Source organism: Chenopodium quinoa, unplaced genomic scaffold (assembly GCF_001683475.1).
Source record: "Chenopodium quinoa cultivar QQ74 unplaced genomic scaffold, ASM168347v1, whole genome shotgun sequence".
NCBI lineage: Eukaryota > Viridiplantae > Streptophyta > Magnoliopsida > Caryophyllales > Amaranthaceae > Chenopodium > Chenopodium quinoa.
Window position 1 is genome coordinate 7,318,820 of NW_018742390.1, and position 17,521 is coordinate 7,336,340.

The 17,521-nt window shown below is 33.4% G+C and overlaps 1 protein-coding gene across 2 annotated transcripts in view; it reads right to left on the minus strand.

The window, feature by feature from the left end:
- Positions 1-17,521, minus strand: part of LOC110700597 (exportin-7-like) — a 38,509-nt gene that overhangs the window by 10,050 nt on the left and 10,938 nt on the right. Inside the window, exons 13-24 of one of the 2 annotated variants that reach the window (XM_021878159.1) lie at positions 17,340-17,399; positions 17,135-17,253; positions 16,956-17,043; positions 14,529-14,633; positions 14,345-14,449; positions 14,217-14,269; positions 14,059-14,122; positions 13,818-13,952; positions 9,899-10,011; positions 9,719-9,812; positions 8,857-9,076; positions 4,111-4,241 (exon numbers count right to left, since the gene is read on the minus strand). In XM_021878159.1, coding sequence (XP_021733851.1) covers positions 4,111-4,241; positions 8,857-9,076; positions 9,719-9,812; positions 9,899-10,011; positions 13,818-13,952; positions 14,059-14,122; positions 14,217-14,269; positions 14,345-14,449; positions 14,529-14,633; positions 16,956-17,043; positions 17,135-17,253; positions 17,340-17,399 — 1,287 coding nt within the window. The remainder of the gene's footprint in view (positions 1-4,110; positions 4,242-8,856; positions 9,077-9,718; positions 9,813-9,898; positions 10,012-13,817; positions 13,953-14,058; positions 14,123-14,216; positions 14,270-14,344; positions 14,450-14,528; positions 14,634-16,955; positions 17,044-17,134; positions 17,254-17,339; positions 17,400-17,521) is intronic. The other variant, XM_021878166.1, reaches the window with a different exon arrangement.

Sequence of the window (17,521 nt, forward strand, 5' to 3'; positions counted from 1 at the left end):
TCTCCACTGTAAGAGTATAGAAAACTCATACTTTACACATTACACTAACTCAAACTCAGACTTTAGGCTATGTTTGATCCTATTTATTTTGTCTAAATTTGTATCATCTTATCTTATATTGTCTGCTTAAAGCTTATTATGTACTTCCTCCGTTTCTTTTTAATTGACACGTTTCCTTAGTCACATTTGTCAACGCACATACTTAACCATTAATACCTTTAATTACCGATAAGCAAAAATTATAAAAAGTTGATATTTTGAAAAAACATATTGTGACGAATTTAACAAGATCTCACATGACTATATTTTTTTTCGTTATGTATAATTGAATAAATCACAAAATACGGTCAAAGGAAAGTGTATGAGTAGTGCTAAAGTCAAAACGTGTCAACTAAAAAAAACAGAGGTAATATTTAATTTCTAAATTGTCTGTGAAATTCCCCGCCGGGGAGGGGGGGGGGGGAGGGAGAGGAGTAAATAAATAAATCTCTATTTAAACTTCCTGAACTGAACAGAACTAAAGTTATCTTAGTCAAAACAAGGTAAATAGAACAAGGCATAATCTCATAACACTCAATAGTTTCATAAACTGAAATAGGAAACAATCTGGCCTGTACATCAGTTTGCATAACTAAAACTTTGTGTCACGTTCAAAGCTAATAGCTTAATACTCAAAAAAAAATTTAAAAAAAAAAAGAACATAAAGGAGCTGCACCTCAGAAACCAATTCTTATATCATGGAGCTGCACCAGACTGTTCATCCTAGTCCAGTGCATATTATTTGCATTACACTTACATGTTCTTTGTATGAAACCTCTATCTTTTTCAATTTAATAAAAGCACTATCTCTCATCACATCCACCTTTTCTGTGCAAAATAGTCCATAACTCCAATCAAAATTACATTTTAAATAAAATACCAATTCACTAACTGCCACTATAAGTGTAAAAAATAAAAATAATTTGGGAAAAGGGGTGTAACATACTTAAGGGAGCATAGATTAAAATAAGGCTACTCCATTATAGTAAGGTCATTCGTTACAAGAATTTTCAAGTTTTCAGACATAAAGCTTAATAAGTATTACCTCCTTTTTTTTACTTGGAAAACTTCTATATTGTACACTATTCACATTCTTCACTTCAATTACAGTATGTGATTCATACTTAAAGAAATAGTCGTATGGGTAAGATCTGTCTTAAAGTGTACTCTACTAAAATTTAATTTTTACTTTCTTCGTTTCTATATGTTAGTCCCATATGGAAATCAATCACGTAAAATAAGAAAAAAAGAATATTATGAATCTAACATTAAAATACTATAACAGCTCATAATTAGTTGTCTTATTAAATTTTTACAATGTTTTGGAAAGTATAAGCCATAATTGTGGGCCTTTGTGGCTGAGCATGCGACTTAGCTAGGATTTTATTGCCAAGTCATTAATCCACTACATTACAATTAACCAATCAAATTTAACATTTCAAAAGCTTTAACTGCCCAGATTTAAATAAAAAATCCTGAAAAATTAAAATGCAACTTTTTTATTTTCCTAGTAATTAGACTTTTTTTTTATAAAAAAAAAAAAAAAAAAAAAAAAAAACACCACATTAATGTTTTTATATTTCGAAAATTAAACAAAAAAAATTGCATCTTCAAAGACAGTTTGAGCAAATATTACGAGCATTAAACATTGATTTCAATTCAATCTCAATTTGAGCAAATACACCCAGCACATCAGAACTCATGGCTGGCAAGCACCAAACAGATGGCAAATGCAGCTTAATCTCAAATTCTCAATTCAATTTCATTCCTCATCATATACCACTACAATACAGAACAATCAAGACAAGGTTTTATGCACAAAGACTATTAAAGTGGTAAAAACACAATTTTGTTGATGCACTACCAAAAATTAACCGAATTTGTACTAAATATACAACCTATTGAGGAGAGAGAAAATGAACGTCTAACACAACTAACTGGAGGCTTCGTGAAATCTGGTGACACTGACCCAGAAAATCAAAAATTTAAGGAGAATCATGAAGAATTAGCCTTCAGATTGAAGAGGAAAAACCAAGGGTTCTTCATGTAAAATGGATAATGATGGGAGGTTGAAGAAAGAAGAGAGAGGGGAAGAATCTGGATGTTTAAGAAGTTAAATATATCAGTAAAAAAACAAAATAATGTGGTGAAAAATCATTGACTAGAGCTATTAAGCGTGGAAATTTAGGAAACAATCCAAATAGAATCAAGTGATATAATGGGTATTTTAATAAGACGGCATAATAGGAAATAAATATAGGCTAAAAAAGGAATACATTCAATGGGTAGATTTTTTTGAAACGCCTAAAATAGCATATGGGACTAACATTATGAAACGAAAAGAGTACAATATTTAAAAATGCATAGCTAAAGATATTAACGATTGAAATTGAAAAACGTGAAAAACATAAATGTTGCAAGTAAAAACTTAAGACCAATATTTATATTGATACTAACGAATAAAGATAACATAAATACTTTAGACTCATATTTCAATAACCATAACAATTAAAACAATCATATTTCATCAAACATCATATGATAAAGGCCATGAATATATTTTCAAGTACAATTTAAAAAAAAAAAAAATCTAGAAAATTTATAGTTCCATCAGTAGATATATCACTTACTTAAATAGGAACTATCAATATATACACATCACTTTCCTTTTTAACTAATAAACTCTCTCTATCTCTCTCCTATCACATGTCTCTATTTTTTTCTTTCTCTTTATCTCTCTCATCTCCAAAAATGCCTAGGAGTCTGCAATTATTAAAATGATGCAACTAAAAAGAAATGGAGGAAGTAGATAAAATGACATCAACAATGAACATCATCACACCAGTTTGTAATAGACAAACCCAAGGAGGGGCAATATAAGTAGTCATGGTCTTTTATATAGAGAGAGGGAAATGAAGAGGTAGGCAGATTTTTGAGAGAACGCTTAGGAGAGTTGTGACCTCAACTCACTATTAGGAAAGTAGTAGCCTTGAGCAACCTCGTAGATTTGCAACCTAAAGTTGTTAGTCTGTAAAAAGCTCAAACCTTTTAATCAAATAATTAATCTTTTTCTCTCTATTTTCCTGTTATTTTCGTGACTAAGTTAGCAGTAATCTCGGTCTATTACATGTAGTAACACTGTCGCTTCTACAGTTCTGCTACATACCGTAATATTTTTCCCTAAGGATACAAGTTTCCACTGTTTTAATGAGGTAGTTGCAGCCCTGTTTTTCTTTTTCACTTTAAAAGCATTCACATACAAACACACAAATAATTGAGAAATAGCCAAATGGGGATTACCCTACTGCAACACACAAAATTCAAATCCATCACCTACAGTGCAAATGAAATTCATTACTAATCACCTAAAGTTTAGCTGGAGTAACTATGCACCTCCTAAGTCCTACTATGGAGGGCAGTGAGAAACAAGACAGCAGGTATATATCTGCAAACAATGCTGCTTATTGATAAACAGATTTTCAATAAGAAGAATCACTTGAATTAAGTAGGGCTCTTCTGTTACAAATTTTCAGTTTTGTTTCAACAGTTCAATTTAGGACAGCAAGGTACTATAGAAGATTCTAGAGCCAATTTTATAACACATCCAAGCAAAATTTATAGGTGTACTTTAGATGATGAAGATGGCTTTGGCTGAGATTCAATAGGGTTATTTACATATCAATCAATCAATCAAAGAATTAATCCCAAAAGTGGGGTCGGCTACATGACCCAAATTTGATTATTCTGTGTGGTCATCGACAAGAGGGTTATTTACATAGAGGACTGGAAATAATAGCAGCACAATCATCAACAGAAAAAAGATTATCCGTTTAAAAACCTATATTTTCTTCTTTTCGACTATAAACGGAGATTAAAGAGGGAAATTTTCTGATAATATTTGATGGAACTGGTTGAGCTGGTTCACAGAACTCCCTATAGAATATCCACCTTATGTTACAGGTTGGTAATATGTACTCGTTATGTTCACAGTAGCTATTATTGTAGATAGACCAAAACAATGGAATTCAACACAGAAATAGCAGCAATGTAATTATGTAGAGCATCACATACCTTACGAAACACCAAGATGTCCCCCAAAGGAATCGATAATGTCATCTTCAGAGCCATGTCAAGGGCATCAGCAAGAGCTCTATCGCCATAAAGTTCAAATACACCGAAATTGACATAGTTTCCACCAAGAGCTACAGTGAAAAAAGAATTAACAGCATTAATCAAGTCGTGAACATGCCCACAGAATTCTCACATGCAGCAAGAACCCATTAGAAAAGTTATACCATTCAGAATAAAATAAATAAGTAGTATAGTTGTTAATTTCCTCTCTCTTTTCTAGATTGAAATCACTGTTTACTGATATTCATAGAGTGCCAAAAATTTTAATTTGACAATCGCCACCAATGCAGAGCGTCACACTTATATTACTTTTACAAGAAATTAGGGAAGATAATGCTACCTCGTTCTTACAATGAGAATCTTATTTGATTTTCAGCAATTACTTCCCCCGTTGCACAAATATTGCAACAATTATCATTTTAGGAAGTTTCACAAATGTTGCAACATTTCCCTATCTGCACATGTTGTCATACTTTCTCTCTCCTCATCTTTATTCCTCTCTATCTCTCTCCTCTTCTTAAAATTTGTGCCCCTTCCCCATGTTGCAATATTAGGGGAACGGACAAAGTATTAGTTAGGAATTTAACACCACAAATAGTAGTGATTTACAATTGTACGCATTGTGTAATTAAAAAGACAATCGAAGGATACACTATCAAAAGAAAGGAGCCCATTCTTAGGGATGAAGGGTCTAATTAATGGATAACATGATAAAGTCAGGGACAATCAGCAAGCACATCTAGAATACATGTTACTGGTCCAAAACAATCACAAATTCTTCAGCTTTTTTTTTTATGGAAGAACTACAAAAACTTAAAAGGGAGATAACAGGGAATTATTAAAACAAAAAAAAAAAAAAAAAAAAAAAAAAAAAAAGGAAGAAAAACGAGGCATATACATTATTAAAGAGTCACATAGTTACGATGTAAAACCATCCATCAGCAACACACACACACAATGACAGAATAGTAAGAGGTTATGAATGTCAAATGATAATGTTAGTAATCACTCGATGGAGAGAAATTGTGATGACCTTGTGTTACAAAGAAATTTCCACATGAAATAATAAACATTAGATACTAAGAGTTGTATATGGAGTTAAAGACACTCGATGCTGCAGCTTAGGGAAGATATATGTTTAAATTATAGATAATAAATGCCTCCAACACATAGACATGCATCCATGTAGCAGATCCTGTATGACATCTACATAACTAGGAATTGAAAGTATGTTGAGAAAGTTAATGTTGCCTAAAGGGTTGATGGACTCACAACAAGTGGAAACAATGCATGCGTGGTTGATTTTATCAGCATGCTTTCTGTGGTGAATGGCCATCAATTGAACCTATTCTTAGGCTATCAGATGTTCGAGCCTCTTATTTCCTGTATACTCTGATCGCCATCTTTTGTATTAACTTTTTACAGAAAATGTAGGATGTGTCAGGAGGTTTAAGCATTGAGACATGGTGTCTACTTCTCATTAGCAATTCAGAGGCAGCACTATAATTTTGTCTCAAATAAACTTCAGAAGGTCAATAGTATTCACTACCCTTAGATCTTTATGGTAATATTGCTGAGGTCATTCTGCAGCCTTCTTCTCCAAGAGTGTTTGTTCTAAAGTGGGTGAGCGTCCTGAGCGACCCTGATTTTCTGCTTACCTACGTCTGGGTCCCACTCAGAAATCGACGACAATAGTCTAGAGGTCGTGTGAGAGAGTTTTTGAGAGGGGTAGCATTGGGAAGGCTTTATCCTATTCAATTTCAGTGCTATTTATCACTTTACAAGTGAGAGACCATCTTGTACAATTAAACTGTGCATAGGGCTAAAGTAAAACTCTAGCAAGAAAAAAATCTCTAGGGAAGAATTTATCACAGTTCTGGAATTTATGTCTACCTCCTATTTTATATCAAGTGATCAGAGCAGCTATGATACTCTCAAGGCTTTAGGATACACAGACTTCCAGATCCCGTGCATGGACTTACAGTTATAGTTCATACAAATGCATGTCGTATGGTTCCATTGCAAAAATTTGCTAGCTTAGTTAAAAGTGGCATTAGGAAAAAGATTGATTTCCTAAAGTGTACTAAGAAAAGGTTCTTTTTTTCTTTTGGGGAATCTACAATTCGGATGAAGTCCTCTGAATATTGAAAGAGCTTACTAAAAGGTTGGTTAGAGCCTTAGAGGCTTGCCCTTTCTGGATTGTAGATGTTGGAGGATACGGATTGCCAAGTTGGGAATTTATCTATCTTTTTCACTCCTTAATTCCTTATATAAGCACTTTTTGCAAAATTTTGAATGAGTATAGCCCAAGGCATTAAAAGATTAAATGATAGGAGTATAGGACAAACTGCAAATTTGAAAACCCAGCATGGAGACTGGGCATATTCTTTATGAGTTTTGTGCCTGAAAAGACACTGAAATAGGGATTTATTAGTTTATGCATAAGAATACCCACCTACCATTGACTTAGGTTGTCAAAGTCTTAGAAATTTGTCGGAACTGATGGGCTTTGGCACTGGAAAATTTCCCTATGTGTTTTTACCAGAAAGGCATTGAATTTGGGATTTAATATTGAAAAAATAACAATCATTGCCACAAACAACTTTTTATAAGCTCTCCTTTGTCTGAAAACAACCTTATAAAATTTATTTGGCAAGTACAGATCTTAAACTTTTTTTTTTCTTTTTTTTTTTTTGTCAAAGAAGACCTTAGCCAACTTTCCGACGTTGACTCTCTTTTCCAGTGTTGACTAGAGCATGCTTGGCATGTGATCTTATTTTTTTCCTAATTAGACCCCTTTTCCCTCCAAATTCCCCCTCAAAAGACCCATGCTCTCTCACTTCCTCCATAACAATCTTCCATTCGCTCAAATTTGAAGGCTCAATTACTCCCAAAAGCTATTAGATTATGCAATTCAAGTCTTGAACGAATCAATTTATCATTTTTTTGACTAAGGTAATGTGTTTATCCTTCTTTAGATTTCTGATTGTTATGAAATTGGGTTGTTGAAAAGTAGGTTTTTTTCTCTAAAATTTTTCAATTTATGTAGGTCCTGTTTGGCAAAAGTAGCGGGTAACTTTTAGCGGTCGAGTAGCGAGTAGCTGTTAAGGTAGCGAGTAGCGATCAATTAGTAGTGGGTAGTGGTTAGCGGTCAAAGTAACAATTGATAGTATGAGTGTTTGGCAAAAGTAGCGGTGGCAATACCAAAACTCATCAAAATTCATATAAATGTTATTTTAAAAGTTATAAAAATTTGTCAAATGCTACCCCCGCTACTTCTAAATGCTATTATTTTCAACGTTTGAGAAAAGCTACCTAAATACTACCTCTATCGCTAACCGCTACTAGAATCGCTACCTTGCCAAACACTCTTACATTTTTTTCTAGTCTGGTCAAAATGCTACCCGCTACCTCAAATGCTACCACCAAACAGGGCCGTAATCGAAGAACAATGAGGACGAAGATCATAAAGAAGGGAGAGTTCGGTTCAGGAGTCTTGAGATATTGAGGAGGGAAAGGGTTGGGGCATTTGATAAGATGGAGCGAGATATCAAAAATGGGTATCAAAGGGGGGTGATTATGAAGGTGTGGGTTTGAGGACTTTGGAAAAGGATGCAGAATAACAGGATCAGATGAATGAAGATGGTAACAAGGAGGTTGGTGGGTGGAGGGAAAAGGAAAATGGAAGCTAAGGTATTTGATGATCGGTGAATTGGGTGCTCTAATGAGGGGATTTGCTATGAATTTCTTCTGAATTGAGATGAAGAAATTGGATATGATGAGAAAGAATCAAAGATTGACGATTGAAATGGAGAATAAAAGATATTCTTGTTTAATACTTTTGGTTTAGTGCTGATGGTGATGGAATGGTGATAGTGGTGGTGATTGGGGTTGAGATTGGGAAAAAGTAAGGCCAAGTGCCAAGCATGCTCCAGTCAGCGCCGAAAAAGAAAGAGTAAACGCTAAACAGTATGCTTAGGTCTAAATAAATAAAAAAATGTTTAAGGCCTAAACTTTGGCAAAAATATTTTACAAGGTTGTTTCCATCAAACGCAAGCTTTTAAAAGGTTGTTTTGACAATTTTTCCTTCAATATTTTATGCATTAGAAAAATCAACCTTCCTTTGACTTAGGTTATCGGAATCCTAGATACATGTGGGATTCACTAGGCTTCTTGGTCATGTTTACGATTTCTTGTGTCGTATCTCTTGTAGAACCTTAAAGTCAAGTAACCATGTTTCAGAATCCCATGGGTCTTGTGTCTGGACTTTTAAAAAGAGATATTTCGGGATACAATCTCCGGATCATCTACTTCAGACACAGTAGTCAATCTTGCGTACTTTGGATGTTCCTTAAGGACCTTGAGTACTTTTGATGTTCATGTCTAAGCTAACATAATCACTAATTTTACCCTCTTAAGTAATCTTCCCACATTTTTAAACTTTTTTATCATCCACATTAGCTTTTAGAATATTGATCAACTTGCAATATAACCACTATCCCAATTCAATTCATGCAAAGAGTGTTGACCTATAGTATTAACTAAAAAAAAAATCATATAATATTATAGTATCAAGTCAAGGAATAGGAGGCTACGAATGAAATACCACACCCACACACACTTTTCTTATATCATACACATAAATTTCAACAATAATGCTAAAACGCAAATTACAAATGCCCTCACCTCTTGACAGTATAGTTAAGCAAATCCATATGCCCTTGTACTTGAATGAATAGATTTCAGATGCATTAGGAAGAGATAATATCCTTGAGCCATATGCTACTATTAATTTGCTTACTTCCCGGAAAAGTAGTATTCCATTAGCAGAAGAAGAGTCGAATGTCAAACGCTGGGCCTTGTTCAGTACAAATTCAGCCATGAATTTTAATAATGGGGTTGTAACCTGTAAAATGTAATCATGATTTTAACTTTCATGAAACTAATTAATCAAGATAAAATCCTAAAAACAAAAATAGATTAATAAATAAATGTTTTGAAGTATACTCATATAGCAACAAGATTATTATGTATTAAGAAAACAGGAGTTTCCGGTGTCCAGCAATTCTTGTTGAGAAAACACAGAGAATTTGACAACAAACACGTGTGGTTGCAAGGAAATCACAAAGATTAGCCCAACACTCAGTCACCACTAAAAGCATTCTTAAAGAAGAATGGAAGCCTTGCAGTGATCTGAAAAGTCACTAGAACAACGAGAAGATTTTTCTTATTACCCAATAATGCAGCTCTGCAAGTCAATTTACTGTTGAGAGGATAAATAAGTTGAAAAAGGTTAAACATTTTATAAAAATTCAGTATAACTCTCATTAAAAATTATCAATGAGGCATCAAAATATATGATCCAGATCAGCATCACAGTTACCCAAAATTTATTTCTAAGTTAACTAGGCAAAACACAAAAGCATAGAGTAATACAGATCCATTCACAGTAGAAAATTCCAGATTATACATTAGAACATAGAGCCCTTATTTTACATTACCATAAGTTATATATTAGATGCCTCAACGAACTATGAGAATATCATACCTCAGGAGTGTCAGCCCAATGTGAAATGCCTCTCAAGAGGAGTGGCATCCTTGAAGGATACAACCAATCGAACAAGAGCCCATAAGTTCTTCGACTAAAGTTAACAAAGCAAAATTTATCATAAAAATCGAGCTCAGAACTAGGAGCACAAATAAGCAATAATCTGATAGAAAAAGATACCTGTTGGTGGCCATTGCAATTCCCCTGAGATCTCTCATCAGTCCAATTAATGAGTACTTAACATTATCACTTCGAAACATTGTATCTGGAGTTGACTCCAACGAAACAAAAACCTACAAGTACAAGTCATATCACATTACCAGAATTAAATCCTAAATTGCTCCAGGCCACAGAGCCACTTTACAAAGACAAAAAACACCCATTTTTACAGTTGGTATAGTCTTCACAATCATATGTTAATTAAAAAAAGGTAGCAAGCCGTGTGCTTTTCTCCAGCTATTGATTGATAAAGCAATACAAACCGAAGCCTTAATCCCAAAGATGGGTCAGCTAAAACCAACAGTTTGGACTCTAAAAAAGCAATACAACACAAATATTTTTTATATTCCTATGTGCCACGATTTAACAACGATTTTTGGTGTATTAACAAAGATTAAACAGCTTGAGTTGGACAACATTAGTGCAATGACATTCATTTATGTTAACATATCTTTTACTGCCTCACGTTCCTTACATATTATAGATTTCACTGATACCATTAGTCTACGTATTTTTTCCCCTCTCACAATTCATAAGACATACACATACCACCATCGTTTCACAGTACTGTTTTAACTTCTTTAGCTGTCAAAACACAAATTTGACAGTTAATTGTTGTATGCATATCTATAAATATCACTAAAGTAGCAACCACTTACATCATACTGTCCACATGGCAACTTTACAAGAAAATATTTCCCTCCTAAATAAAATATGATGTCATTATATTTTTCTTTGGTTTCAAATTTTTTTCACTTAATTTTACCTCCTCTCAATTTATCTATACTCTTTAATTTATATATTTTCCTTCTATCACCAACTATCTATATCTAATGCATCTTTCCCGACCCTTATGCTTCATAAAATATATAGAATAAACACTTTATGTTTCTTATATGAGGTAATTAAGTAATATGAATACATAAAATATACATTATGTATTTCAAAGCAATATTTAATGTAGTGCATCGCACAAGGCTAATCGCCTAATCTAGTCAATTAGTAAAATTATATGGAAAAGCTACACTTTTGAAAATATACATTGTACGGAGTATTATACTTTGAAAATATCCATTGAAACCTATACAACAATAATTTACATTTGCAAGGTTAAAAAGAAATATTTTAAATTGACATCACCCACACTGTACAATGATATACTCCGTCAGTCTTCTAATCACTGTCCTCTAAGGCTTGGGCATGCATATTAAGAATATATGTATAATGTAGGCTTTTTGGTAGATAGTGGAAAATTACTAGGGGGTAGCAAAAATTCTAGGTACTGGGAATTGAACAGGTTAGGAATTGATGGTTTTGGAACCGGAATCGATTAGGAACCAGAAGGTTTGTAACCAAAATTGGACCAGGTAATGAGTTAAGGAACTGGGTTTTCATTCCCATTCTCAGTTTTTGGAACCGGAAACCGGTTGGGTACCCAGTTACCGACACATATAAAAATATATATGTATTGGAAAAACCAAAACATGTTGAATGTATATAGTTAGTAAATAATTAAAGCTTACATGTTGAAGGTACACAGTTAGTAAATAATTAAAGCTTTAAAAAAAATAGCTTTTTTTTTTGGATAATAAGGAGAAGGGCCGTACTGGTCGGAACCTCTCATAGGTCCTCCCAGCTCGTGTACTTTGGGAGTGAGGGAGAAAGGTAACAGAATCCCCACCCCCTAAGTAGATCTAGTGGAGTTTGATCCCACAACCTCTTGGTTGTGAGATTCAAACTTTCCCACTAACCAAGTAAATTAAATAAAAAAAAACAAAACAAACAAACTTAATGCACAACAAATAAAAGTATTAAAAGCTTGAAAATGAAATAAACGGAAAAAAAAAATATATTATAATTTGTATGGTTCTTCAACAATTATATATATAACCGGGCATCCAGAACCAAAATCAATACCCAGCGGTTCCAAACCTAACTCCGAAATTTTAATAACAAGTCATACCGATTCCAAAATTTTGAGACTCGATTCCAACCAATTCCGGGTCCGGTTATTTAAACCGGGTACCTTATTCGCTCACCCTAAAATTTATGAATAATGGAGAAAGATATAGCAAAGGACCCACATCACCACATATTATAAGAACAGAGAAACAGTGAGGTAGTTATGGTAGAGCCCAAAATCACATAAAATTGGGTAAGGAAAATTTTCCATATAAGGTAAAAAAAAATAATAAATAAATAAAATTATATAAATAATAGTTTATTTTGGGACAAAATATATGTGGACAAAGGGAGTAATTATTATGAGCATCACCAACCATCAAACAAAAAAAAAAAAACATTTCATGGCACCAAACCAATGTATAAAATCATCTCATGGGTACTTGGTACATATCATGCCTCCATTTTTGCAAAAATCAACTACTTCTACTTTTAGTTCTAACTTAAAAAGCTATTTTCTCCAAAATAATATTGATAAAAAAAATTAAAGAAAAAGCAATCAAGAGACATCTTTTTTGTAGAGGTTTAAACAGGCACCACTAGTGGCATATTTTCAATAGAAAAAAAGAATAAGAAAAATTTGTTGTAGGAGAGAGGAGGATTAGTAATTTTGGAACTGTTCATGAGCAGAATAAAGTTTAATGTAAAAATATAATGTCATGACATAGATGATGTGAATGAGAGAGAGAGGAATGATAGTGAAAGTGAAATGTTTAAAGACTTTAAACATAGGCATTATAGTCAAATTGCATAACCCCATCATTGTGGATGTCAGCTAGCCTAGTAGGTATATTCTTGGAAGTTGTGCCTAAGAGTCTAGGACCTAGGTTCAAATCTTGTCTACATCACAACCCTTTTCATACACCAAAAGCATAGCCCTTGTCATTGATGTAGTTACAAATTCAAAGTTTTTCAACAAGGAGAGTGATAAAAGATAGAGGAATCAATCAACAACATTTATGTAACAGGTAGAAGAAGTATGCTCATTTGTTCAAGAAAAAGAAATAGATGAATCAGGTTTTCAAAAAAATAAATAGATGAATCAATTTAAAGCCAACAAGATGTTAGCTTAACATTTAATAATGCAAAAATGGTATAAATTCCCAGACAACCTCTGGATATTCAATTTAACTTCTTTTTCCATTTTGACACTATACATACACACCATTTTGATTGTCTTTTCTATGATATATATTAAAGAAAAACATAATGTGGGATCTTGTTGAATTCATATCGGTATGTACTTTCATAACAATTATACTACCTCCGTTTAATTGACACCATTCTATTATCACGCTTGCCAATGCACCATTTTAACTATCAATATCTCTAATTATAAACTTTGTAAAATTATAAATTAAAAGAAAAAAAAAATAGATATTATTAAAATAGACATTAGGACGATTCAAACAAACTCCCATATGACTATGCTTTATCGTAGCTATAGATCACAAAAGTTAGTCAAATTATAGTTTGTGAATAGTGCAAAAGACAGATGGTGTCAACTGTCAACTAAAGAAAAACGGAGGAAGTAAAAAAAATTATAATTTTACATGTAAAAAGTTAAATCACACGGATTTTGTTATTAAGAAATTGTACGTTTGCAAGTGGAAAAAGTCAAATATAGTAAACAATCAGATAGAAACGAGTAAAACAGACTATAGATGCTTGTCAACTTTCTCTATACCATCACAAATTTCCTGGACTTCGTCCTTAACACATTACTTTCAATCAACCGCATCAGGGCCAATATACAAGAATGATCATATTCAACTTCCTTATACAGCAGGGCTAGATAAAAAATGTCATATATATTCAGAAAGATCAGGCTCTATTCACTTTAAAATAAACTGCTTGACTAACACTATTCTTATGTCCCCTTCTTTTATCACTTTTCTCACCAAATATAGAGGAATACCTTTAGAAGAGACTCCATTGAAGACTTGAATTTTACAGGGCTATCCTCCATAAAGATTAGCCAACCAATTATATAATAAAAAGTTGTTCTGCTACGAGAGCACCTATGCTCTTCCAGAAATGGAAAGTGGTCCCTCTGAAATTAAAAGGTCAAAAATAGAGTCAAAACCACTTTTGAGCTTAAGTTCCTCAGCTAACAAAATAGGGAAATGACAGATTGAAATACATTAGACGAACAGTACCGTGTGGTTTGCGACAATGAACTTGACTGTGTCCAGCCTCAGAAGAAACTTTCCAGTCATATAACTGCAAAACAACCAAAGGCTACATCAGTTTACTTTTTCTAGGTTTTTCTTATACAATAAGCAGTATAGCAATCTAGGTGAACATAATTACTTACCCAGAAGCCAGCTCCAAGAATAGACTCAATGTATGATCAATAACTTGTTCACTCTACATACAAGAAGAAAAGCAGAGGTTAGATGAATATATAAATCTACTGAGAATAAATAAGCAATCAAGACCCACCTCTGTATAACATTTTAAATTTGTTGCAATCTTGCTCACAATGACATTTAGTAAAACTAAATGATCATTAAGCCCTAGAAGCTCCGATAATCGAGCATATAACTGCTGCACCCAAAGATAAGAGTCTTAAGCACAACTTTAGAGATAAATATTGTGTGGTAATCATATTATATTATCTTGTTACCTTGGACGAATGCATGGCCTGGTCACCAATATAACACTTTCGGAAATTCTGGAAAAACATTAGTATTGCACGATCTAACCTCTGCTTGCTAATTTCAGAATATCTCTTCAACATGCAAAAAATTAAAGGTTATTTTACATTGAAAAGCAAGATAGAATAATAGGAAAAGAACCAAAAATAGTCACACGAGGACCCAAAATTTCTCTCAACTTTTACATGCAGTTAATGTACATAAAAGTACGGAAGAAATAATAACCTTCCCACTCGCATTCAAAAAAGAAACACCAATAAAAAATTCTAACAAAATGGACCAAGTTTCCAACAAAAAATTCTGCAACCTGCTAAAAATGACGTTGAAAACTAAACTCTGCAAAGGCGGTGTTGGGAATCAAAATGACTAAAACTACTCCAGGTATTAAATCCCTGTCGTTAACAAGGTAGCAAGATTGCAGAGAAACCTAAGTTCCTTTTCATCAGCTTGCAGACATAATGAATATAAATTCTTTTACACTGTCTCAGAAAGTTCTACTGTGGTACACTAGGATTAGATTTAATGCAACTAGATAGTGGGCTAATACTCTAATAGTTTATTTAAAATACAAGATGTGAGAAGAGAAAAATAATAAAGAGGATAGGAGTGGGAATCATGAGTGGAGAGAAATAATTAGAATCGTAGTAGAGGGGAGCAGGGAACCAAGGGAGGAGAGATAATTAAAAGTAGTATAAAGTTTCCAAATTGGACAAGTGTAGCACTTAGAAGATAAAACAACAGGAGTACAAAATATTAAGTCACAATGCTAAGGATGTTGTAAAGTTAAAATCCAAAATACTGAACCATCAATGACACTTGTGCGGCTGAAAAACAGGATGGAACAATGGGAGGCAGAAAATATGGAACAATAAAATTTGGTTCGAATCCTGCCTCTTAAAAGATGGAGGGGAGCAGGAAAAGAGGAAAATTGGTCATTATTTAACCGTAGGCATCTTGCCAGGAAGTTGGTGGGCTCATCATAAATTAGGTCGGGGTGGCTGGTGGTGGTATACTACCATAATGAAACTGCCTTTTTTTTTTTTTTTTTTTTTTTTTTTTTTTTTACGTATGTACTGGAGTTATAACATTTGAATTTCTCTTACATTCTACATTCCAAAAATCATTTCTGAGAATTCTATTTAATAGACGAAACATCCTTAGTACACAGCTGAGGAAAAAAATCAGTAAAAGTAAAAGATTAAAAAGTCAAATTTAAAATTAAAAATTAAAAATAATATTCTGAGGGTTTTTTTTTTTTTTTTTGGAGTTAGAGAAATAAAGTTAATAACTCATTAATATGATATGTAACACAGTTTGTGACAGAATAAACACCTACAACTTTCACAGCTTTTACCTGACTATAAATTTCAAACACGCAATCTGCAGACTTTTCAGAACCAGTTCTTTAAAAATGGTATAGAAAAATAAGAAAAAAGTAGTTTCAAACAAACAAAGTCACAGCAAAAGAAGACCAAGAATCATCCCTCATTGAAGAAGAGTCAAACACTATACATCTGTTATCAGGATAACCCCTTACAGAAAATGAAGCATGACACAAAGAAAATACAAAAATGAAAAAATAAAAATAAAAATCTCAATCAGAATCCATGAGCAAATAAAATAAAATTAAGCTACTTCCTATTTTCTACAATACCAAAATATCACAGCAAGTGCTGCTTATTTAAACACAATCCCCCACCCACGCCCTTCAACAAAAGGATTTTTTTTGAAATCCTTTCTGATGGATCTACCTAAAGAGCCAGTTTTTGTTGACATAAGCCAGGCCAAGAAATAAGGGGATGATGGGATCCAGAAGGCTGTTAGAAAGTGTAAGGTGGCAATATGTAAGTATATAATCAGGATAAGTGGGATTTGAGGATTGCTGTAATGACAAGCTGTGAAAGCAGAACAGAACAAAAGAGGAAAAAGAGGATAGTAGCGATTTATTGATTGTGTACTGTTTTTCTTGGGAGAGTGTGAACCTCTTGAAAGCTCATTGTTATCATCATCATTTATTTTGCAGCCTGAATATTATTAAAATTATCTTTTTACTTGATTTCAATGTTTATTTGTGATTAAGCTCATTTAGACTATCTTGCATTAGAGTTTATCTCACCTTTCCCACACAGTAGTCTGGTACTATATCAATATCAGCCACTTGGGAGGATCAAGACTTGCAGGTTGGTCATTACTGATTCACAATGGATCCCACATTCCCACGTGTCCCATAATATTTGCACCAGATCATAAGTTACTGATGCTTCCAGCTACTAGTATCTAACCATCTAGAGTGCACCAATCCACATTCCACAGTTGCCTAGAAGGACACTAGATCATAACACATTGGGGTGCCTGCAATCTTTGCTAAAAGCACTTAATAAAGATCGCTGTGATACCTTACTGAGTAATCCACTGTCTGCAATCTTCACTAACTGCAGAACACGTGCTGAAAGTTCAGCATCAATTACCTCTTGTGACTCTGTACTGCAATAAAGTAAGATAATAACAATTATTTTCCACCCAAAAATAACATGGATATTTATAGAAGAATTCAAGCATAAACTGTCTGTTATACCTACTGCCTGTGCATTGCTTGATTTTGAGAATAGCAGCAATAATATGAACAATCCATGCAAGTTTGGCTTCAATAACAGATAGCTCTTTGATATCACTGGTAGGCATTTGAGCTCTTTCCTGTAACATAATACTAGTAAATAACTTCTAAAACACTGCCAACATGAATAACTCAGAAGTCTCATTCACAAATCAATTCAGAGTACCGTATAACTCTGCAGGATAGGCTCTATGACATTAATTATATATAGGCTGCTGCGTTCATACTGCAAAATAACGTTAATAAACAAAATCAGTGCCAAAACAAGAAATAACAGTGATTTTAGTAGTTTATTGCTATACGCCTATACATGTATCCATGGAACAACTACCAATTAAGATACAAACA